This window comes from Liolophura sinensis, chromosome 6 (genome assembly GCF_032854445.1).
Source record: "Liolophura sinensis isolate JHLJ2023 chromosome 6, CUHK_Ljap_v2, whole genome shotgun sequence".
NCBI classification, from domain to species: domain Eukaryota; kingdom Metazoa; phylum Mollusca; class Polyplacophora; order Chitonida; family Chitonidae; genus Liolophura; species Liolophura sinensis.
The window spans coordinates 73,292,361-73,318,246 of NC_088300.1; the positions used below are offsets into that span (position 1 = coordinate 73,292,361).

The window sequence follows — 25,886 nt, forward strand, 5'->3', positions numbered from 1 at the left end:
AGCCTGTGACAATGAACTACTTTCCGGTACATTCGTATGTCTGTGCATATCTACCTATCTATATGTACTGGCTGATTCACTTAATGGCTAACTCTCTAATAATTTACCAATTTTCCCAAATTTTCCTACAACACTGTCAAATCCCAAAAACAGTTGGATATCTGAGGCAGCTGTAAATGAAATTATAATCTCAATCATGACATTCATGGGAAAATCTGCCAGCAATCTGCGGATGGTCGTGGGTTTTCCCTGAGCTTTGTCCGGTTTCCTCCCACCATAATGTTGGCTGCCATTGTATAAGTGAAATATTCTTCAGTGCGGCATAAAACACCAATTAAATAAACAAATAAAATAAATAAATAAATCTATCATGACATTAAGACTGATAATACAAAGGAGAGGTCCTTGCATAATCATATGTTAGCATGAAGACAAAGTTTACAGTGTAACAAATTTAGAAATGTTATTCTTTGCTATCAGCACTGTCTACTAATACATGTATCTGTCCTAAAATTAAAAGAATTAGGGTAATTAACAAATATTAGCATGTACCTGTAGAAATAAAATAATCTTATTATCTAACTTCCCACAGGTAGGTTGGATTATAAAATCTTTGGCTGGAGCGCTATAACATAATCAAGCTTCTACATCTAACGTGAACTACAAGTACATACTTGTATCATATACATCGGAGTCCAGTGCTATGATTGGCAAGTTGCCTCTTATGTGTGGAGTTCCCATCTCAATATGGATAATTTTAAAGCCTAGCATTAATACACTATTCCACAAACACAGATATGAACTGCTTGATCAAGAAATAAAAGGTTGTTCTGCCTGCCTACTCAGATGGAGCTAATTGCTACAAAAGTATGCGTGTCAAGTGACACTGTTTATATGAACAGAGCCCAATTGCCAATTTGGATTGGTTTTGTTTAACTTGGTGCAATAATCTTGTTTAAGGCTGGCAGGTTGTTATCTAAAAGAAGGTGATGGGATCTCCAAAATTGTAACGTACATTTTTGTGCAGGTCTGTACTTTTGAAGGATAATAAGTGCCTGAGGTGTGAGGCAGCACATCTTTGGCACTATTGCAAGAAAAGTAAGTATAAGTATGTATAATCATGCCAGAAGCAATCATCAAATATATGTATTTTCCCTGCAAAGGAGGAGGCTGATATGACTAATAGGTCTTTAGGAGTCCTACTTTGTCTTTTTAGGAGCAGGTCATGGTCTAGTGCTTTGAAGGTGTTTGCGTTTCAATCACTAGGGCAAACAAGGTGTGGGTTCAAAATTAGCCTTACAACGGGAATTTATAGACGCACTGACTCTCAGTGCAACAGCAATAGCATAAAGAGCATATTCAGTTCACTCAAGCCAAGTATATCCAAACCTAAATGTACTACATTATGATCCTGAAAATTATAATGACAACCAAAACACTCAAAACAATTCCTGATTCAGTTGCGGAAAGTAAAGAAATTCAAATTCAAACTGTTATCTGATTTCCTCTGTGCTTGACGTTTTACTCATAATACAATATCTTAGAATATGATTATTAAAAACACACCAGTGTATATTGCTGCTTGGGTACATGAAATTCGAAAAATATATACAGCATAGAGGTATACATGTACTACAATCAATTCAACAGAATTCACAGGGCCCCAGTTAATTTTTCAGCATGACGACTTTTAACTCATGCCTTTAATACAATGATGAGTAAAAAGGTAACTTGTAACAGTAAAGTCTTTGCATATTAGATCTTTTTTCTTTCTACACATTTAAAGGAGAATAAAATTTAAACATCAGTCAAATAACATTGAAAGGAGTATGCATTTCCTCGCAGGTGCATGCCATAAAAAAACATTCTAATATATACCTTAAGTTGATTAATTATAAATAAAGTCCAAGTCAACATCTCCTGTGGGCGACTCCATTTTACCCAAGAACTGGTCCTGAAGTCTTGCCGTTGGAAACTGCTAAAGTGCAGTTCATAAATTTTCGGTAGACCTCTTCTTTCCAGAAGGCAGCGAATAGTACAGTTCATTTTCCGCTTGACGATCGTGAAACCGGAATGTTGGACGTAGGTTCCGAGTTTACACAAACAAGCTGGCAGTTTTAACGACTCTCATTGGCTGAGAGGCAACACACCCCAGCATAAATTACAGGGTGTTAAAGATGGAGGACGCCACGGACTCAGCGATCTATTCCAGCTTTGCCGCATTCAGGCTTTATGTGTATGGCGAGAAAAATCGCAAAATTATGCAGCAGGCACCACCAGATAGAAAAAAATGTGTTCTTTTCAGCCTATAGTTTTCTTCTCCTTTAAAGTTTTGCAAGTCACTTTCTGTCCATTGTGTCACTTCCAGAGGCAGATTGCGATAGATCAACAACGCCATAAAAATGTTTAATAAAACATTGCAGACTTTCTCCCAAGAACTGTTTCTATTGCCGACAAAATACAGAATTGATGTTTGAGTTGACATGGCATTTCACTTCTGATTTTGACACAAGAATATTTATTGAATGAGAATTGGTAGAAAGGGTAGATTAGACTGGCTAGTTTAAAGCACACTGTGAAGTGCCAGACAAAAAAATGATAGCTGTGCACTGATGCACTACACAGTTGTTTTCTCTCACAGAGGCAGATAGACATCGGCGAGACAAGGGCTGATATAACAAGTTGACAGACATTGTTATCAGTATTTTTCTAACTTGTGCTTCGAGAGATTTCTTTACAAAGTAAACAAAGATGCTGCATAACAGTACCCATGAGGTAATAAACATCACGAGTATTTAGGTAACATCAATGTGTAATTTATGCAAGTATGAATGCTATCTTAAGCCCTGGTATTCAGGCCCAGAACAAGAGCTCCATCTCTGGTCCGGAAACTCTTAATTTCCAGTGTTTGAGAAGACATCTTTTCAGGACCAACAAAATTTTGATATATACAGATGTGAACATAGCCCAGTACTTGAAATATATTAAATGAGGCAGAAATCATGCCACTCTTACGGGAATGTTGTAAACATACCGTATTTCATGTCAGTTTTAAAATGACAAATTTTGCTATATTTTGACTGCTTCTTCCACCCTAAAGGACCACTTAAGATTTACTTACTTGGCACCAAAAGTAGCAGTTTAAGGCCTTTATGTGCTGCTAAAAGTGCCTTTTATCTAGCTAAAAACTTTGAGAGAAATGCAGGAAGGCTACCGAAGAGTTTGCCTGTAGGAGACACATAATTGCAAAACTTCAACTCAATACATAAAGTACTGAAATCGTGAATTTGGTCAGTTATGGTAATTAACATGCACAATGAGTAATGTATCATTGTGTTTTGTACGCATGTAAAACTTCTGGTCAATACATTCTGCACTTTTCTGAGATACCATCCCTTACATTTTGTTTAACTAATACACAATACACTAATCTGGAATTTCAAAATTTGCAATATTTAATATGTACACACCGAATCAACGATGGAATATCCCCGTCATGTTATTGTGCTCTACATGTTTTCAAACCTTGATCTCAATATCCGCAGCACTTTTTTAGACGCCACCCCCTAGCATTTTGTTCAGTGCTGCTTTCCCTGTTATACTGGATGCCAATGTTGACTCTCACGGTATGACACAAGCTACTTTGTACAGGCGAGCTAAAAACCGAAACAAAAATATTGAAAATAACAGATAACTTTGATTTTATGATGTATAAAACTGCATACTTAACCTTTGATTAACAAAAATGATTGATTATTCAGTCAAATTACCTGTAATTCAGGAAAAGCCTGTTCATATGTATACATGCATGTCGGCCTACACGTCTGTATATGCTACATGTAAGATTTATGTGAGAGCTTGGCTTTAATCAGAATTCAGTATCGCCCTCGTTCACCCCACATATTATTTGGTGATGATCAGGTTTCATGGATGTTTGTAATGGTCATGCAGGTAATCCAAGAACAGGATATACATGTAAGCTTGACTTCTGAGAAACAAAATGCACAGTATCCAGATGGAAAATATATTTTTTTTAACATCTGACACAAATTTTATTTCGTAACATAGGCCCTATCACCCTATCTTCTTCCATCAGACATGAATTGACGCCCATTCAAAGTGAGTCACACTTCTGAAGGGCTATATGTAACACTACATGTACATGATAGATGAATATATACATACATGTACACTACAGGGGTTATTAAGAAATAGATAATATAAATCACTTCATGTGTTACATAAAAAATATTGTGTATTATTTTTTTTTTGGCACATATTTCTTCATTTTCCTTAAAACCATATGCTTCGTCGTACAGTATATTCACATGTATCCTTCATGTGATGATCATGAACTGTAATCTAATAAAATGATTTCATAATTAATCTAATGTAAATTCTAGGCTTTTGATTTGGTCTGTCATTTGATTACTAACACAACCAGAGAGCCTCTCTCCCTACATATAAACACAAACATGTATAAACCTTCAACAGATCTGCATGCTCAACAAAGTAGAACTTCATGGGATTCTATAGTTCAGGCAGATTAACAGTTTGTTTGTAGCCTGCTTATCAAGACGGTGTCAGTTTATAGGGACATGTCACCAGGCCAGAGCAAAGGCTGTGTATCTTTATCCACACTTATACTGGTTAAACTGCTAACAAATCCATAAAACTACACTAAGTTTAGAGGACAGGGACAGATCTGTCAAGTGTAATCTACTTACATGTACATGTTTAATCACAGTTTATTTAGTGCGCCCCACTCAGTTTTTATTTTTCATTAATTTTTTTCCCCTGCTTCTAATATTTTAATACCATAAATCTATGCACAAAAAAAGATTTGTGGCAGCCCACTCCATAACAGTGTATAAAAGTTGGATACAGTATTCACATATGGACAATATAGACTGGTAACCACGTGCAATAGCTTATCTTTTCTTTCATGGCAGAAGTTGCCCCCCTTGAATCTATGTATTGCTTTATGGCCTGATGTTTACTGTTGCTTTTGTTTTTTTGATCATTTCACCATAGTGTCTCCTTGCAGCAATAGGATCCAATTGCAATCACATCAAATCTACAGTGCTGCCTCAATGGAATGCCATACTGACACCAGACATGACAACCAAGCAAGTACATACGTAACCACATACCGACACCATGCAGTTAAACTGGAGTACTTAGCCTATCATCTTTTGCTGAGCTTCTAGACACACCATTAACAAGATAATGAATTTGGAAAATCTGGTATCATGCAGCTCTGCAATTAGACCAATTTCATTCTTAAAAGGTCTTTCAAAGCACCAAACAAATTGAAAAATGATTTCCTCAGGAGTTAGAGTGACTCCTCTTGAAAGATTGAAAAAGTTCACCCTTTTATCAAGTGCTTTAACGTTCCTGTATTATGATACAAAGTGGCTGTGGTATACAGGTAAATTTTTTAAAACACCACATGGTACACTCAGTATTATTAAAAATGTACATGATGGAGAAATTCAAATATGCGCTAACCCATAGTACTTAACCACACCATAAGACAACTACATGAATGAACAAGTAGAGCTGGGGAATCTACAAATTCACTGTCCCTGTTCAACAAATGAATGAATGCGTTTCAGCCATACTGTGGCGAGGTCCGGGATTGAACCTGCACCTTGCATGCCTCAAGATTAACAATATTACACCTTATAGACTGCTTAAGACTCATAGTTTTACGTGGGATCAATACTGATAAGGAAGTCGAGGCAGCATCAGGTAAATGTAAAAGCTTTCCCAAGCTTTCGATCCACATGTTGATATCATTATCAGCTAATAACTGATAATGATAATTATTCCAGCATGTGGACTGAAAGCTTGTGAAACCTTTTACATTTACCTGGTGATGCCTTGACTTCATCATTATGATGATATTACACTTTACTCACTGAGCCATGTGTTGCCCCCAAATAGGCCTACAATATGATGTAGTAGGAAGTACAAGTGTTTTTCACTATGTAACAACACAAGCACGCCAAATTCTAGCAGTGACTCAAAACCATTATCAGTTTTGAAGTATTTGCTTGCTCTTAGCAGTTACCATTTCCACTAATTGAGGACTACATAGATCTCCTTTGTTTTATCTGTGTCATTGCCACATATGTAGTGACAAATGTGCATCTATAATATACATGTACAAATCTAATGAAAGATCTTACCACAAATCTCTCTCCATCAATGCTATTTTCCTTGAACACTGGAACTGCCTCTTGAAAACCACTCTGCATAAAAGAGAGGTAAATCATGTTAAACAAAAACAATGTAACATATGCAAAATTTAAAGTGGATTTGTCAGCTGTCTACATGAATGTATATATATATATATATATATATATATATATATATATATATATATACAATGTTTTTTTTTTCAGAAGTTTAGGAATTAATAATTAAGACATCTGTCACCCTTTTTTCATTTTAACAGAATTGTTTGTTGATGTGTAAGTAAAATTCAGTAACAGTATACTGTACATGTATACAAATATATTTACATGGTACAACTCTGTCAGTTTTTTTGATTGAAAGAACACATGAAATGCTTTGGCTTCATTTCTTAACGAGCAGTTTAGGATGTGTTATAACTTATAAAGAGTACAAAAAAAATGTTCAACCTCCGTTGCTGGGGGAAGAGAGGGGGAATAGCTTCAAAGTATAGTTTTTTGGAAGAGCTAAAGATAACGCAATAAACCATCTCTGAACCTAGGGAAATATCTAAGAATGAATGCATTGTTTGCTTGAAGAAAATCTCAGCAAAAAACAAAATGGCGTCAACTGATCAGTTAAATATGTTAGGGCTCGTCACCATAGCAACTTCACTTCACAGGGCTCAGGGTACATTGGGAAATTCACTGTGCTCTGAGCAAGATCAACAATGACATAATTTTAAAAAAAATCTGACCATTGACGGAAAATATACATAATACAGAGGGGTAATTAACATGTGTAAAAATACCCCAAAAATGAAATTTAAAAAAAAAAAGTTCTTGGGCATAATTTTCTTCATTTTTTTCAGAAACACAGTCTGTTTTAGTGCTCCTTTTTATGTATCCTTTAAGTAATTCAATTTTTTTTCCAAAAAAATTACAGATCACTGGAAAGTTGTCAGGATTTAAATCCTTTGGCATGTTATGGTAAATGCATCTATAGCTTTCTCTTTACAACTAGAAATACTCTTTTTCTTTTTGCCTAACTTTCATCCATTTCCTTTTTTACATGTATATTTCTGTATTTCAGGCTTGCTGGTTACCCTGATTTAACTGCAGCCCCTGAAGTACCAATACTGCACACGTGTGTAATTGATTGCAGTGCAAGTGAACACTGAAGTACATGTAGTTTTACAATTAACAGTTATTGTGTTCATATAACCTAGGGCTAATAAGAGGATGTGGGGAAAACCCTAACCTGTTCTTAGCACACGCGTACAGGTTTTTTTTAACGCCTCACTTCAGAAATTCTACAGGCCTACAAATACAATTCTAAGATTCACTTGAAGCGAACTTGTGGCGTAACAACTGGGAACTTTGCAACAGTGTTCAATATACCGGTGTTCACAGCTCAGCGAGCTCGGCTGTTCTAATTGCTATGACGTCTTGTCAAACCTACCCTTGCGTAAACATTGAACTCTTTGCGCCCACAAGATTTACCGATTTCTTTAGAACTGTGTGTAAGCTTATTTATTCTGAACATTCCTTTACCTTTTTCAACCAGTTACACATCTCCACCACGTCCCATTTCCTAAGCTTTTCAAAAGGTGGCAGTGAGTCTTGCTTCGGCATTTTGTATCACAGCCTCATTCAAGTGAATGTTTAGAAAGTGTCAAACAGATAAGTTGACAAACTAGTATCTCACTCAACTTCCTGGTACAGATCGGCCCACGTGCATGGCCAGCGCCACCTATTGGCGCCAAGTATGGTTTCATTTCTGCACGTCCACTGCTTGTTAATACGTACGTGTAAGGTTGAAATATAAGTTGCATGTATATATCGTAATTAAAAATATAATAATATAATTTAAAAAAGTAAAAAAAATCAGAACTTTAAAATGCTGTTATTCGCAAGCTATTAGTTAAGACATGCGGTTGTTGATACAGGTGTGCATACAACTGTTGGCCAACAGTAGGTCTGAGCGAAACGGGAAAAAGTTCAATGCATGTACCCGTAGGCCTACACTAAACCACAATTGGTCAAATTTAATATGTAGTGTCGTGCAAGACAAGGCATTTTGAAGCTGAACAATATACTAGAATGTTAAACAAGTATTTCTTATTTTTTACTTACCTGTATTTATGCACCGTTAGGCCTACCGGTATTTATTTATTTCTTTATTTAGGCTATGTATTTATTAATATATGTGCCAGTATTTATTATTATTGTTTCTTACTATTTTATTATTTTTTTACACAATCACTAAATGCAGATTGAAAACAAAAACTCCATCAATCCTGTCATAATTTATTTAGGTCTGTTCATTTATTTGAGTGGTGTTTTTGTACGTCGTACTTAAGAGTATCGCACTTATACGACGACGGCCAGGTTGCTGGTAGACCTTTCCACGTACAGCTTGAGCTGGACGAACTCAGAGCAGCCGCATTGGTTAGAGGCTCCTGGGACATTCCGCCGCGATAAGCACCTTGGCCACCCAACCCTCCTCTCAACCTCATGGTAGGGGCGTCCATGGCTCAGTTTGTTAAGGCGCTAGCACAGGGTAATGACCTAGGAGCCTCTCACCAATGTGGTTGCTGTGAGTTCAAGTCCAGCTCATGCTGGCTTCGTCTCCGGACATATGTGGGAAGGCCTCCTAGCAACCTGCGGATGGTCATGGGTTCGTCCGGGCTCTACCCGGTTTCCTTCCACCATGATGCTGGTTGCCATCGATTAGCAAAATATTCTTGAGTACAGTGTAAAACACCTATCAAATAAACAGATAAATCAACCTCGTGGTCAATGGCTAAGAAATTTAAATCAGAAGCATTATGAAAAACTTTGCTTTGACAGATTGTTGGCTATGTAATTCAGAATATTATAGGCTGGAGAGAATGACAAGTGATAATTAAGGTAAATAAAATTTCACCCATGATGACCATGTCAGAATCAAATTAAATTGTAAGTTTCAGCACCAGAACTATGTCAAAATTTTATGACATTCATTTGCCTATAAAATGGACCTTTGTGGGGTGGGATTGGTGGCTGAAATTTCCAGTCATTATTAGTATATCTGCATATTCTCATAATGTCAAACTTTGGACAGGGCATTTGTAGGTTTCCCTGATGTCACTCTTCATGAAGCCTTGGCTACAATCAGCGGTCTTACGCTTATGAAGCCTTTTGTGCACTAACCTTCGCTAAAAACTTGTCTTATATACCAATGTGCTTTGTAAATCTGTATCTCGCATGGCAAATTTTGTCTGTAACTTAAGGTTGGTCGTATACCAGTCTCACTCCATTATGCTACTTCAAACATAAGTGAAAAATCTTAAGTATGGTCAATTTTTCAAACAATCGAACGAGTGCTGTAAATAAATAAATCTCAGAATTCTATCAGACACGTTTCAGTTCGCCTAATTATAATAGGGCATGAACACAAAAGGGAATAAATTTACTCGATACCATTTGAATTCACCAAAATTGATTTCTTTACCTATTTGATTGGTGTTTTACGCTATACTCAAGAATATTTCACTTTAATATACAACGGTGGCCAGCCGCATGGTGGGAGGAAACAAGACAAAGGCTGGGGGAAACCCACAACCATTGTTGTTGGCAGACCTTCCCACACACGGCCAGAGAGGAAGCCAGCATGGACTGGACTTGAACTCACAGTGACCGCATTAGTGAGAGGCTCCTGGGTAATTGAGCCCTGCTGGTGTGCTACCCCCTCGGCCATGGAGCCAACCCCCCAAACACTGACATGAAACGTTGCATATATGAACATTATTTTGCTGCCTTCACAAGCTACAGATTCATCAAGATTCACACATAACTCAGTGTAAAGACAAAACAACAGAGATTAAACGGATACCCTTATAACTTGTTTATTATAATATATGAATATTTATATCAATAATAATATAGTAATAATTCACAGCAACACAAAAATTCATCATCATATTTTGGCCCTGCAAAAATCTGTACAACAGAACTATATGAAAAGTGAAACCATTTTCATACCATTATTTTTACACACTATTCTAAACATCTTCATATATAGATTAAAACTGTTTTTCACCAGGTAAGTCAAGAATATCTCTATCAGCATGTACTGACCTATATTACAAAACAAACTTACTCATGTTAACATAAAACCCAACCAGATCAACACCTTGGCAGTGTACATAAGCAGTGGTGTATCCAGAGGCACTTTTGCCGGGAGCCGATATGTCTAGCAAGATGTCTATCGCACAGGAGGTGAGTGCAGGCATATAGCATTTTTTTTTTTAACAATGTGCTTTGGGGCACCTCCTCTGCACCCCATTGAATCTGCCAATGATAAGTCTCGTCTATAATTTGAGAAGGAATAAAAACTAGATAAACCCTAATCACCACAAATATCAAATTAAACTCATTTTGGTTTGTTGTTTTCTTCTGTTTTGGAACAGCAGCTTATATGGCCAAAACAATACTTAGCTTGTTCAGGCGCGGGCTGCAGAGGATGATATTACAAGCCTGTGAGCTTCACACAATTTATTACTGTTACAAAAACATCTTCTAAACATCTGTTCTGTGAACAAATCTTAAGAGCAGAGTCAGTCAAGAGCAGCTGTCAACTCCTCACCTGAATCAGTATTTGCAGTGGACACTGCATGAATGAGTTAATGTCAATGACTTCTTGCCTCTCCTTGGAAAGGTCAGGGACCTCTTTCACAAAGCCTCAAAAATGTTGTATTTCATGGAACTGTTTTGCAAAAGACCTTGCCTTGTTCATATCGCCACAAGAAACATGATCGACAAGAAAATGAGTCGTGGAGTTTTGTGACATTGGGTTCAAGCCACTACCATAAACAAGGAACATGTCCATTCAGAACCAGCAGATTTCCACTGTACAATCACTCCAATTCCTGTACACATTAGTACATGCCTTTCTGACTTAGTTCAGTTTCAGTTTTTGTGTTCCATTTCTTAGTTCATTAACATGTAATTCTACATTGAGAAGGCTCATTCTCGCCTGTGTGAAAACACATAAAACTTATTTTTGACAATGTTGACCTGTGTACAGATGTCATGACAGTCACATGCTCTGGGAACAGTATTTTCTAATCAGTTTGTGTCCAAAGAGTTACTATAATGATTGCGCACAGTAAATGGCCAGATTCTATACGTATGTTGACAGTTGTTCTCACTTTGTATTTGTGTATGCTGACAAGTTTGTGCATCTGTTGACAGTTGATGCTCATGTCTGTGTATCTGCTGTTATTTGTTTCTGACTTGTGGATATCTTCAGCTCCTTTGTCTGACAGTTGCAACCATAGTATGTGTCTATTAACAACTGCTTCTGATTTTTCTATATCCACTGCCTGTTACTCCTGCCCTCAATGTGTATCTGATGGAAGTGGGTAGTAATTTGTTTATACTTGTTGACAATTTTTATGTATGTATAAGTTGACAACTGGTGCCAGTTTCTGTGTGTATGTATCTGTTGACAACAACTAGATATCTAGTGACAAATGTTTGCACATCATGTGAACAAGAGAGCGGTACAATCACATCTAATTTCTCTGTGTTTGCCTGTGTATATCGACAAGTACTACAACTGCCAATTACTATACCTACCAATGACTATGTCTGTCAATTACTGTACCTGTTAATTACTATATCTGCTAATTACTGTGTCAATTACTCTATCTGTCAATCATCAGTTTTTGTGAGTTACTTATGTCCTGTTGACAGGCATGTGTGTGTGTGTGAGCCGTATGTAGAACCAATGTCCATCAAAGCAATGCAATGTCTACTCCTAATTAATAACTTATCTGTACAATTACTAAATGAATCTCCTGCCTATTGTTATTACTCAGATTGTTAATGTTGCAGGTCGTATTATTTCCTGCTGATAGTTACTACATTTCAAATTGTCATCTAGAGTATCTCTTGACATTAGTTTTCAATCATTACTTCACTTTCTTGTTATCAGATACTACATTGTCCTCCTGCCCAAGGCTACCCATCAGCCGCTGCATAGACACCCATGTCATACTCTAGCCTATGATGTCAGGTATTTTATCTGCTAACTGCTACTAGCTGTCAGTTATTGTATTTGTAACTGTCAGTTACTTCTTAAATATATGTCAGTTTCTTTATCTTTTATTGCCAGGTACAACTAGATCTGTCTGGTAAAGTATTTATCAAGCAATACAAGTACATAGCTGCCAGTTAATGTACATGTATCTTGTCAGTTACAGCAAACTGTTCTGTAATTAATAGGCACTGTATATGTCACTTAATGATATAGAGCAGATACTGTATCTGTCCTGTCAGTTCCTGTATCTCCTCATATTTGTTATTGTTTATCTTTGTGGGCCGATCTTTTGTACACGCTATCAGTTACTGTATCTCCTGCTGACTCTTACTTTGTCTCTAGCTGATGTATTATCTCCTGTTGACTGTTACTGTGTCTCTTGCTGAAAGATATTATGTACACGCTATCAGTTACTGTATCTCCTGCTGACTGTTACTGTATTTCCTGCTGACAGACACTGTATCCAGGTTGTCAGTTACTATATCTCCTGCTGACTGTTACTGTATTTCCTGCTAACAGATACTGTATCCAGGTTGTCAGTTACTATATCTCCTGTTGACTGTTACTGTATCTCCTGCTGGCTGTCCTGTTTGGTCATCTCTTTCTCCTTCCTCTCTTTCACCTTCTCCTCTTCCTCTAATTTGGCCTCTTTCTTGATCAGCTCTATGACTTCAGACACTTGGTTTGTACTCAGCTTGACGTTCTCTTTACCCAGTGTCTCTATTACCTAATGGGGAAATAAAAATACCATCAGTGATATAAACAAGCAAATTCTGAGAAGTTATATCGCAAGCTAGATTTCAAACTTGAGAGGTCGAAAAGTGAATCTGCACACAAACTTTTATCAAAATCAGAGCATTTCTTGCATGGAAACCAAAGTGTGACGAATGAAAAGACAGACTCAAATTAAAAATTGGTTAAACAATGTTTATCCACATTATCAGGTTATTGTTGGTGATATAGGTCTATGGGTGGAGGGAAACTGGGCAGAACTGCGTAGAATAAATTGTGCAGACTAAAAGTTTCAGTCTCAGAACTAATTTCGAATGTGCAACCTCAATGGTTAATCAAGCTTCTGCAGGCTGAAGGTACATACAATCTAGCGGTTAGAACAACCACAAAGGCCCCTCAAAAATAAAATCTGAGACTTCTATGAGTGTGCCCTTAGCCTCTGGGTGGAGACTGACCTTGAGAACTTGATCAAGCTGGATAATACCGTCTTTGTCATCGTCTAACACCTCTACAATCCTCTGTAGCCTTGTCTCATCGGGTAACTTCTGTAAGTGTTTCAGGGCTAACACCATGTCATTTATACTGATGATGTTGTGCCTGTGGATTAAATGATACACACATTCACACTGGCCTCTCTTCAAAACTAGAAACTGAAACCATCACATCAAAAATCAAACACTGCTGGCTTCTCCCTGCAGGGTGATCATATATGTATATCCTTAAAGCTTGTAATCTGAAGATTCTTCCCCTGAAATGACTGAATAACTGCAATGTCTCCAGTTTTGGTCTTTATTAACTGACTGATGGTCAAATCTCATTTAACCTTTAATAAACAATTGTCTCACTCTCTGGTACATATCCTCAAAATGAATGAACTGTAAAATGTCACATTTTGGTTCCTAAGATGATTCAACATTAAGATGATTCTTAATATATAACAGTAAACTCATTTTGGGCTGCATCTGGAGAAAAGCTATGTAACTATAGAAAAGTCTCATTTTGAGTGGACCTGAAAAGAAGTTATGTATCTATGGCAAAGCCTCACTTTTTTGTGTGCATGTGGAGATGAGGTGTGTAGCTATGGCATTGTCTCACTATTTATGTGCATGTGGAGAGGAGGTGTGTAGCTATGGTAATGTCTCACTTTTTGTGTGCATGTGAAGATGAGGTGTGTAGCTATGGTAATGTCTCTATTTTGTGTGCATGTGGAGAGGAGGTGTTTAACTATGGTAATATCTTACTTTAAGTGCGCATGTGCAGCGGAGGTGTGTAGCTATGCCAATGTTTCACTTCTTGTATGCACGTGGAGAGGAGGTGTGTAGCTATGGTAATGTCTCACTTTCTGTGCGCAAGTGGAGAGTTGTGTAGCTATGGCAACGTCTCACTTCTTGTATGCACGTGGAGAGGATGTGTGTAGCTATGGTAATGTCTCACTTTCTGTGTGCATGTGAAGATGAGGTGTGTAGCTATGGTAATGTCTCTTTTTTGTGTGAATGTGGAGAGGAGGTGTGTAACCATGGCAATGGCTCATTTTTTGTGCGCATGTGCAGTGGAGGTGTGTAGCTATGGTAATGCCTCACTTTCTGAGTGCATGTGAAGATGAGGTGTGTACCTATGGTAATGTCTCTTTTTTGTGTGCATGTGGAGAGGAGGTGTGTAGCTATGGTAATGTCTCACTTTCTGTGTGCATGTGAAGATGAGGTGTGTAGCTATGGTAATGTCTCTTCTTTGTGTGCATGTGGAGAGGAGGTGTGTAGCTATGGTAATGTCTCACTTTCTGTGCATACGTGGAGGGGAGTTGTGTAGCTATGGCAACGTCTCACTTCTTGTATGCACGTGGAGAGGAGGTGTGTAGCTATGGTAATGTCTCACTTTCTGTGTGCATGTGAAGATGAGGTGTGTAGCTATGGTAATGTCTCTTTTTTGTGTGCATGTGGAGAGGAGGTGTGTAGCTATGGTAATGTCTCACTTTCTGTGTGCATGTGAAGATGAGGTGTGTAGATATGGTAATGTCTCTTCTTTGTGTGCATGTGGAGAGGAGGTGTGTAACTATGGCAATGGCTCATTTTTTGTGCGCATGTGAAGAGGAGGTGTGTAGCTATGGTAATGTCTCAATTTTTGTGCGCATCTGGAGAGGTGTTATGTATCCATGGTAAAGTTTCACTTTGCATCTGGAGAGGTGTTATGTATCTATGGTAATGTCTCACTTTTTGTGTGCATCTAAAGAGGAGTTATGCAACTTAAGTCTCACTTTTTGGTTTCTATCTCCTCCAGGATCTTATCCCTCTTTTCACCGCTGCTCCTCTTGACCTTCACTTCCCTGACCTCTATTTCCTCCTGCAAATCCTCCCGTTCCTCATGGAGGTCACCGATGATACCATCCAGCTGTAAAATCATCTTGTCCACTCGCTTAGCCAATCGCTGGGCAGCCTTGGACTCCTGGAGCTCCATCTCCTCTTTACCGGAGGCTAGGATCACCTCCTTCAGGTCCTGCACGTCCTGTGGAAGAGGAAAATCAGGGTAGTAATGTACAGGATGCTTCTAATATAATACAATCTGTGCCGGGATAAATGTCAAGGCCAAATGTATGATGATCAATCTGATGTCGTGTCAGACTACAAACTGATCTTGAAGTTATAAATGATTAATAAAAACACACACACTGAAAAACAACAATGTTGTTTGACCAAGCAAGAGTCTGAAATACTCTGAAGCACATTTACACTCTGGAACCCTTTAATAACACTTGTACATGTATATCTTTAATACAGCACAACCCTGTTGTATTAACCTGTAGCCCTTTAACACTGCAAAGCCCTTTTCCATTGCACAGTGCCATTTTATAATACATTGTACATGTATACCTTAATACTGTGTAGCCCTGTGAAATACTGTAAGGCCCTTGCAGATTGTATAGCCCATCAATACTCTGTAGCCCTTTAATGATGTGTAGTGTTTAGAATGCCTTGCCCTTTAACACAATGTAGGCATTCAATATTGTGAAGTTCTGGCGCGGTTCCTGGGTTCACCTGGGTTCAAATCACCATGTTCCTCGATAACTTTTAGTGTAACTACTTACTTCTTTATATTCTTCAATTTCTTCCTTAAGTTCCTTCAGCTCCTCCTTCTCAATGTTCAGTTTTTTTTTGTTCTGCAATTTCTTCCAGAGCTGCCTCAATTTCCTCCAGTTCCTTCACACTGATCTTCTCGTCCGCCCCATCCTTCAGCTCTACAATACACAGAGCACAAAATCAAACACTTATACAATACTGCTTCTCTTCCTCTTTCTCATATCACACAATATACACGTACAACACAAAAATCAATATAATATGGTCGTAACTCTGTCCTCCAAACTTTTCACCAAGATGCTGTACACTTATCTGTACATAGTTTCCAATGTATCAGTGTAGAAAGCCTTCAGCATTTGTATCTTCTTTTCTTACATGTACTTAGGCTTGGTTATCATGTTATTTTTTTAATGATTTGTCTTACAATTAATATCCAGCATCACACTGTGTCTGTTCCTGTACACCTGCCTATATGATGTCATAGCCTAACAAAATTAACACAAACCTCTTATAGCAGGATAGGCAGACTTTGTTTCTCAACAACAGTGTTGGAACTGCGAAGTTCACTTTTGTGAAAAATTAGTACTTGACCAGTTTGCACAAGTCACTGCTAAATTTTACATTTTTGGCAATAAATTGATGCAGTGTTCATAACAAATCCTCTGTTTAGGCACCTACTTTAACATACCAGAAAAACAGACACAGACTGTGATAAAATAAATGTGTTTTCATTCCTTTATAACTTTAAATCCTATAATAAGTCAATACTCCATTGAGCCATCCCCTGTTATTATGCATTAAGTGAAGACTGTGCAATAAACATGTCTTACTCTCAGTAATCTCTGGGTCAATGATCGGAGCCTTATCCACCAACTCAACAGCCATATCCATGGCCGTTTTCGCCGCGATAGCCTCAGCATCTTCCCGTTTCATCTGAGAATAGGCAGACAAAACATGATTGTACAAGGATGCTTGCTGACACTGTCAATTATTATTAAAAAGTCTACCTAAAGGAGGAGATTGGTCTCATACCACCACATCCAATGGTTAAGAGATTTCATGTAAAGTCTTGGCAGAGCAGAATTTGAACCTCCTTGGACAGGGGCCAATGGATTCCAACTTAGGGTTTCTCGTCAGTGAAGACTTTACTATTCATGTAGGTTCACCACAGTCCTGTTGGACACTCTAGGACTGTTTTACTCCATACTCAAGAGTATTTCATGGCAGCCAGCATTATGGTGGGAGAAAACTGGGCAGAGCCCGCTGGAAACCCTTGGCCATCGCAGGTTGCTGGCATATCTTCCAACATATGACAGGAGAGGAAGCTGGCATGAGCTGGACTTGAACTCACAACAACCTCATTGGTGAGAGGCTCCTGGGTTACTGCACTGTGTTGGCATGCTAACCACCTCAGCCATGAAGGCCCCAACTTGGGAAAATAGAATCAGGGACAATTTTTTTTAATTCATCTTAATAGGAAAGCTAGCCTTTAAAGTCCACTTTTGTCCATTGTCCACAATTCACAATGCAAACTGGCATATTTAACCTGTGTTAAATCTTTAATGTACTACTCAAGAAGGTTTCACATATTGATGGTGGAAGAAGCCAGAGTGTCTGGAGAAAGCCTTTCATCAGGTACCTGACAAATTTCCTAAATTAAAGCCGCAGCTAAGCTATGCGAAAGTAGTAAATAACAGACTACACATACAACTGGTACAACATGTTGAATACACACAACAGGTAAATGACAGGTAAACATACCGACAGGGTATGTACACACATGACAAGATAGGTATACACATAACAGGTAAATGACAGATAAACATACTGACAGGGTATGTACACACATGACAAGATAGGTATACACATAACAGGTAAATGACAGATACACACACTGACAGGATAGGTACACACATGACAGGTAAATGACAGGTACACACACTGACAGGATAGGTATACACATGACAGGTAAATGACAGCGGCACAGACTGACAGGGTATGTATACAAATGATCAGTAAATCACACTGACAAAATAGGTACACACATAACAAGTAACACACTTGTTAGGTATATGAACACACGACATTTAAATGACAGCTACACACACGGCAGGTATACCTAAAGGAAAGTTGCACACAAGACAGGTACACACACCTGGGAGGTACACACACAAGACAGGAGCAGATCTGATGGGCACACACACAGGGCAGTACACACAAGGCAAGCTCACACCCAGTACAAATACACACATATGATGGGGACCTGGCACACATATGACTTGTACACAGGACTGGTACATGATTTATACACAGTACTGGTACACCCACATGACTTGTACACAGAACTGATACACCCATATGACTTGTACACAGGACTGGTACACCCTCATGGTTTGCACACAGGACTGATACACCCACATAATTTGCCCACAGGACTGGTACACACACATGACTTGTACATATGACTGGTGCACATAGGACAGGTAAACCCACAAGACTTGCACACAGGACTGATACACACAAATGACTTGCACACAAGTCAGGTACACCCACAAGACTTGCGCACAGGACTGGTACACCCACATGACTTGCACACAGGACTGATACACCCACATAATTTGCCCACAGGACTGGTACACTCACATGGCTTGCACACATGACTGGTACACCCACATGAATGGCACACACGACTGATACACCCACACAATTTGCCCACATCACTGGTGCACCCACATGGCTTGCACACAGGACAGGTAAACTCAAAAGACTTGCACAGAAGACAGGTACACCCACATGACTTGCACACAGGACTGATACACGCACGTACCACCTGTACACACCTGAGCCTTCTCTAGAGCCTGCTCCTCTGCTGCATCCTTCATCTCCTTACGAATGGCCGCCTCCTCAAGTCGGATCAGGTCCAGCTTAGCCTTATTGTCCACCTTGTCTCCCGTCATCTCAGCCACTTTGATCATGGCCTCCTCAGCCTGAAGAAGAACAAACACCATGGACAAAGTGATACATGCAGCAGGTCAGGTCAGATCACACAGTCTTCTGTTTTACAAGCCTGACAATTATCATTATGATATGATATGATATGATAAGAGAAACCAAACCAAGAGCTGCGAATACAACACAATAGTTTTAAGAAAAACACTACATATACAGCTGTATGTACTTTTCAAATTATAGCAACTAACAGAACTACTACTACTTCATATTGAAAGCAAATGCAGTGAATGTGGAGTATATAAAAAAAAGGGTAAACAAATGGGACAGAAATGACATGCTCGAAACAGACAGATATCGCATCCACCGTAAAATGTATCTCCAATGTAAAACAAAACCATTATTGTACTTGTGACCAGTATGGCCAGAATATTTCGAACTAAAAGTACTATGTCCTTGGTTCTACCACTACACTATCTCTGAATGTATTGGTTCCATGTTGTATAATATCCTTGGTTGTTGTGCCAGCTTACTGTAGTCTCTGGCAGTGAGGACAGCGTGGCTTGGAGCTGATCGGCTGTTGACAAAGTGTCGGGCAGGTAGAGTGCTCGTGACAGAAGCAGCAGAGATGTAGGGATCTTCTCGACCAGGTGCAGGTCTAACCACTGCTGCAACTGTGACTTGAGGCGGCTCTCCGACACACCCAGCGCTCGCATTCCTCGAGCTCGGCATGCAGACTGCAGCTCCCAGATCGTCAGGCTATCCACACCCTCCTTCTGTATCATCTAATGGACATGGTACAGAAAAATGTTATCATCAGGAAAGAAAATTATGAGACTGACACATCCATCCTTACTGTGCACCTCACCGCTTATAAGCCTACTGCCCACAATTTCAAGTATGAAAATTTGTGCCTCACATTTTCCAAAACACCTCTTTGGGAAAAGTGGTGAGACCCATATTGTCAATGGTAAATAATATTGGAACAAGGTTTAATGCTTGACCCAATAACATATAACATGGACAAAATGGGTCTTACCATTTTCATCAAAGGGGTGTTTTTAAAAATGTGAGGCAGCTATTTTCAGGCTTGCAATTTGATTATTATCGTGAGGAAGATTTACTGCAAACATGTTTAAGACAAACAAATGAGTTGTATTAAAGATTGAAATGTATCAAATAAAATAATAACAAATTCAGCAAACACTTTCAACATGGACGTCACCTTAAAAATTGTTTTTTACTGTTGAAAACAACATAAATAGCAAAGCATCTTATACGTTTCCTGACACAGTGTCATCACTCTGTTAAACTCTAACATATTTCAATATTTTAATAAACTCTGCTGTGAGCCCACACCTTATCATCGGCCTTGAGTTGTCGTAGTTTCATACGTAGCTGGAACTGTAAGAATGTATCTGTGCCGAGTGTGGGGAGTTCTAACACTTTACACAGGGCCTGAAGCTGGGGACGGGACAGGTTGTCTAGCGTCATCTCATCCTCAAACAGCTTGGAGAACTTCACAATTTCCTCCGTTGATGCTTGAGTACCAGATGTTCTGATCTGCAGAAGATTATGGAAAAATAAAATTACACCATACAGAGTTTTATCTTTCACTTTATATACTCTTCATACTTTTTGGTCGGCAGCCAAGGGAGACAACCCTATTTATTCACAAAAAGCAAGACTTCCACAATTTGTCAGTACATGAAATACATACATGTATATCAACACAAAAAAATTGGTTTCACAGGGCAGTGTTTATCATCTATGAAAGTTGAGTACATTTCCCACTCCTTTCCGTTTCATTAGGATAACAATTGCAGCTGAAATCACTATCGGCCACTGAGGGCACATGGCTGGATGTGGGATTTAAGACACTCCATTACTTAATTAAAGGGGGACAGCTCTGGATAGAACTAAATCACAGCTTTGGAGAGAAAACCGCTTTTAAATGCTGCTAAGTATTTTGCAATTTTGTCAAGTTCAGTAAAATCAATATAAAAATCCATGAAATCCAACTTTTCTATTTATCCCTGAAATATAAGTAAACAGCACAACAAAAGTAAGTTCCCCCCAAAACATCTCCTGTGGTATGTACAAAATCGCAATGAAATTCTGCACACACTATCCCAGTAATCCGGCTGACTTGGTATATCAAGGATTAACGTGCAGGTGCAGTTGTGTGCTAATGGGCATGGGCAAACTGAAAAATCGGTTGATCTTTAAAATTTCACAAAAGGAGTCAACCAGATTTTTGAACGGCAATTCTTTATTTTATCACAGATTTCGATCACTTTCACATGATGACCAGTAAGTACCAATATAGTGTGCCACAAGATTGTATCACATTTCGACAACGTGATCACATTGTGTGCGATCCGACATTGCGGGATGGCTAACCACTCTTCCTGAAGGTGGCGTCTCAGACCTGATGCAGGTGATGTTTAACCGCATGAATTTCTTGTGGTGTGTGTCATTTCCCAATGCCCACCTGCACGAATATTTCAAGACTGCTAGCACGAATTCTCTGATGAAATCAAAATTTGGCGGTGAAAAATCTGGTTGACTCCTTTCGCGAAATTTTCAAATACAACCGATTTTCAGTTTGCGCATGCCCATTAGTGCACAACTGCACCTGCACATTAATCTTTGATATACCACGTCTGCCGGATTACTGGGATTGTGTGTGCAGAATTTCATTGCGATCTGGTACATATTATCAAGGGAGATATCAAACAACCTTCTGCATGATGATTGGATCATTTGTTAGTGTTAAGCCCACTGTGTCTATGTTAATGTACACATACAGTACCAGGGTCACATTACATGTACACTTTGAGAGCTTGGAACATGCCAGCTTTACTTGTGATATGTATGTCTTTAATATCAGATATTTTTGGGATAAAATCATGTCTGAATTTCACATCAAACTGCATGATGGTTATTATACTCACTTTATTAAGAAACGAGGAAAAATCAACAACCATGCTTTTCTCCCCGTCCTTGACTTTTTTCTGTCGCTGAAGTGCACTTTCTTCAATTGTGCTCTGAAGAAACTTTGCCATCTCCAACTTGACTTTTAATGACTTCTTGAATTTTTCATTCTGCAAATATATAAACATGACATAAAATATCTTGTAAAATAATGAGTGAGATATGTTGTTGGACAGTGCAATACGCCATATCTTTCAACTTCAAAAAATGTTTCAACAAGACCTATCAATGATTCAAACTTGCCATACAAATCTCACTCTTACCTCTTTGTTTTCCTCCTTGAACGTACTAGGTAACATATTAGGGAATAATTTGACAGCTACAGGCAAGAGGAATTCCATAAATGGAACGACGATAAACACAAGGAAGGGCACCAGGCGGAACAGATCAGCTGTAGTACGCACCAACTACAACAGTATAGATACAACACAGATGAAATAACAAGGCTTTGTGGTTAATTTTTATTTTTACTGTATGGTTAGTAAACCTGAAAAGGTAATACATGTTATTAAACTTTTTACATAGATGTAATTAAAATAATATATGTAGAGCATATATGTACCTGCTGAGTGTCAATAACAACAAGATAATCTAATCTTGATTTCATTTACATTTTTTCCGCCCACAGAAGTACAGATTAAATTTTCTTGAAATGTGAATTCATACAGAGAGTTAGTCAGATAAAAGGCATTCCTACTCAATACTTAAATAAAAACAAGGAAAAAAACTTTGTTCTGTCTGCTGCATATAAGTTGCATATAAACTGCAGAATAGGTGGAATGTAAAGAGATGAAATGATTTTTTCATCCCCTCAAAAAACTTTTGTTCCTTGGATATATATTCATGTTTGTTACACATATAAAATCATGAATGAATCTTTGACTGTCTAGAATCGGTTCAAACATTTCTCAAAAGTCTAACACTTGATCTGATCATCTTTAGTAGCAACCATAGAGAAGGGTGCATCTTGTTTTATCCCTTTCTCATGTTGAGAAAGGTGAGCATGTGCATAATGAAAAGGTTGTCTGATAAACTGATTGGTACTAAGGCACTTGTCAGTTGTGGATAGTTTCACAACAACTGTTTCACACTTTCTGCTCATACCTGTTTACGCTCTCTACGTGTCAAGGTCGTCCCTCGGAGAACCCGAAACAAGAGACGACAGCAGATCCTCACATCTATGAACAGCAGCCGGAACCCGTGGTAGTAATGCTTCACTTCAGCGATGATTTTTTGCCCAATGGTTTTCGGGGGTGGGGTGTCTGGGAGGTCCTCCTTGAGGGATGGGCTTATACCAGCGGGTTTGGCTTGCTCAGCTGCCTGCTGTTCCTTCAGCACTTTTACCGACTTTTCTACTTTTGATTCTTCTTTCAAACTGTAGGGTGAGCTATGGAAACATCTTATATGAAAAGAACCCATCGATAGAGGTATGCTAAAGTGACTATGCTGTACATTACATACAGTCTGTGTGGCTATGGGGTAGTCTGCAACATTATAGCCATCATACAATGTCTGTAACTTAACACAGCACCATGATGAAACGGGGACTAAGTGACCATTTGATGAAGGTATCTGAAGAGTTCTCCAAAAGTAGGGATTCCTGAAAGACAACAGACAGAATGTTAACATGTACATGTACGTCTACACAGTTACATATGCCAACAAAACCATAAATTAGATTTGGTACCAGGGCTACCAAAGAGCTCACTTGAAGGAAACACACGGATGCAAAATTTCAAATCAATGCATAAAGTACCTAAACATCATTTATATTAACAAGGACTCTAATACAGAAGAGAGACGTAAGTCAGGAATTTTGAAATATGCAGTAATTAACACACATGCAGGGCATCAACAATGGAACATCGCCTTTGGGTGATTATACTTTACATGTATGCAAAACCCAAGCTCAATACATGTAGTACTTCTTGATATACTGTAATAATGATTCTAACACACAAGACTGAGTTGTGAATTCACAGAATTAATATGCACATGGGGCATCAATGCTCAGTACATGCAGTACTTCTTTAGATACCACGGATGAGGGCACTCAGAGTATAAGTTTACCTGTATCATTAAGCACTGTACAAGATTTCAATGGAGGCATTTAACAAAGGTGCATTTCTGACTCAAAATGAAATGAAACAGGTAACATATAATCCACATAAACATCAGCATTACCAAACTGTAGATAAAGTCACGACTGAGTTTTGTACATGTATACTTACCTACCATTCCTGAGCAAATGTTTCTGTTTATTAAGTGTGCCATAACATACACAACAGCTTCTTCTAACTATTCCAAGTTTTCCTGCAAATTAAAAAATACAACCTTATATACATGTAAGTGTTAAGTAATTCTGCTAACTTAATGATGAGTGGTAAGTACCGACATTATCTGTATTTGAATACATGCACTGTGTCGCAATACAACACATACCAAGACTGAAATTCACTTAATCCTGTGTGATCTTTCTTGAATTTAATATTTAAAATAGATGAAATGTTTGGCTTTTATTAGTAGTCCATGACACATGATATTAGTATTGCCTGAGGTGACCAAACCTAAATTGGCACTAACATGTTTATAGGGTCAAGTTAAGTAAGTTGAAACATGATAGCCTTTGTGCGATGGTAGCTTTATCACACATCTGATAAAGGTGGCTCGGTTTGTTAGCGCACTAGTGCAACGTAATGACGCCGGAGCCTCTCACCAATGCAGTCGCTGTGAGTTCAAGTCCAGCTCATGCTGGCTTCCTCTCTGGCTGTATGTGGGAAGGTCTGGCAACAACCTGCGAACGGTCATGGGTTTCCCCCGTGCTGTGCCTGGTTTCCTCCCACCATAATTCTGGCCACCATTATATAAGTGAAATATTCTTGAGTATGGCATAAAACACCAATCAAATAAATAAATAAATAAATCCACCAACAATCATGTTTCAGAGTGAGTTGGCTGAATTGCTTTTGTTTTTCGCTGCTATATTTATCGAATGCATTCCTCGTTTCTGTAAACATTGAGGAGGAAATGTGGATGGGGTTATAAATTTCATTATTTGTTGATTTCCAAATTTCGCAAAATAATAAAGCAAAGGTCAAAAGTGACTTAAGAATATACATGCGCCCACCATGACCAGGGAAATCGAAAGAACTTTCACTCCACAATGTACAAAAACTTCTCAATACCGGTAACATAATAACATTTCCTGCACACTGCACTTGAAAATCAGTCTCTTCCAGAACCACATCACATATCACATGAATCGTATTTGGTTAGTCAGTTTTGCTCTGAGGGATAAATGTAAAAGTTACATTACGTAAACAACTCCAACGACTCTTTAACTCCAACTGACATTGGGAAGTTACTCTTACAACACAAAAATATCACACTTTGACGCCAAACTAAAGCAAAAGATTCCCTGTCACCAAGTATTACCTTCAAAAACTTTTCTACACAAACGGTAAGAACCTAGACTTCGAGACATGGGAGTAAATGAAAGTCACTAAGATCTACTTTTTCTCCAAGGCGTCTGCTTTTCCCGTCCACCACGATCAGAATGTTGTTGTTGTACGTTTAGACATGACACTCAAGGTCTACTAAAATCCTGGACCTGAAATGCCAACGAATACACGGACTGATCCGACTCACGATTTATGTCCCTTGCATCAATGCTCGCAAGATGATGTTTACATGTTTAAGCTTATTTATGTATTGCTTTGACGGGCATGCTTAACCACACTCAAGAATATTTCACATATACGACGGATGCCAGTTTTATGAATTTGTGGCGGGAGGAGTGCATATTCTAACTGTTGTACTCCAATTAGCATTCTAAGAGTTAGATGATTTTTTTTATGTCTTAATCAGTTT

At 38.4% G+C, this 25,886-nt stretch overlaps 2 protein-coding genes across 3 annotated transcripts in view; both read right to left on the minus strand.

The window, feature by feature from the left end:
- LOC135467777 (lymphocyte cytosolic protein 2-like) overlaps positions 1-7,870 on the minus strand; it is a 78,306-nt gene extending 70,436 nt beyond the window's left edge. The window contains exons 1-2 of one of the 2 annotated variants that reach the window (XM_064745617.1): positions 7,734-7,870; positions 6,195-6,257 (exon numbers count right to left, since the gene is read on the minus strand). In XM_064745617.1, coding sequence (XP_064601687.1) covers positions 6,195-6,257; positions 7,734-7,814 — 144 coding nt within the window. In that variant the 5' untranslated portion in view covers positions 7,815-7,870. Of the gene's footprint in view, positions 1-3,525; positions 3,667-6,194; positions 6,258-7,733 lie in introns of those variants that run through there. The other variant, XM_064745619.1, reaches the window with a different exon arrangement.
- Positions 7,871-12,744: 4,874 nt separating this feature from the next.
- LOC135466614 (mitochondrial proton/calcium exchanger protein-like) lies at positions 12,745-25,581 on the minus strand. The gene is given in 14 exon segments (XM_064744193.1): positions 12,745-12,994; positions 13,455-13,596; positions 15,251-15,498; positions 16,079-16,142; positions 16,144-16,228; positions 16,901-17,003; positions 18,911-19,057; positions 19,553-19,804; positions 20,379-20,582; positions 21,977-22,126; positions 22,280-22,423; positions 23,121-23,616; positions 24,248-24,329; positions 25,452-25,581. Coding segments are annotated over 14 exon segments (2,331 nt in total). The 5' UTR covers positions 25,501-25,581; the 3' UTR covers positions 12,745-12,829.
- Positions 25,582-25,886: the final 305 nt, after the last annotated feature.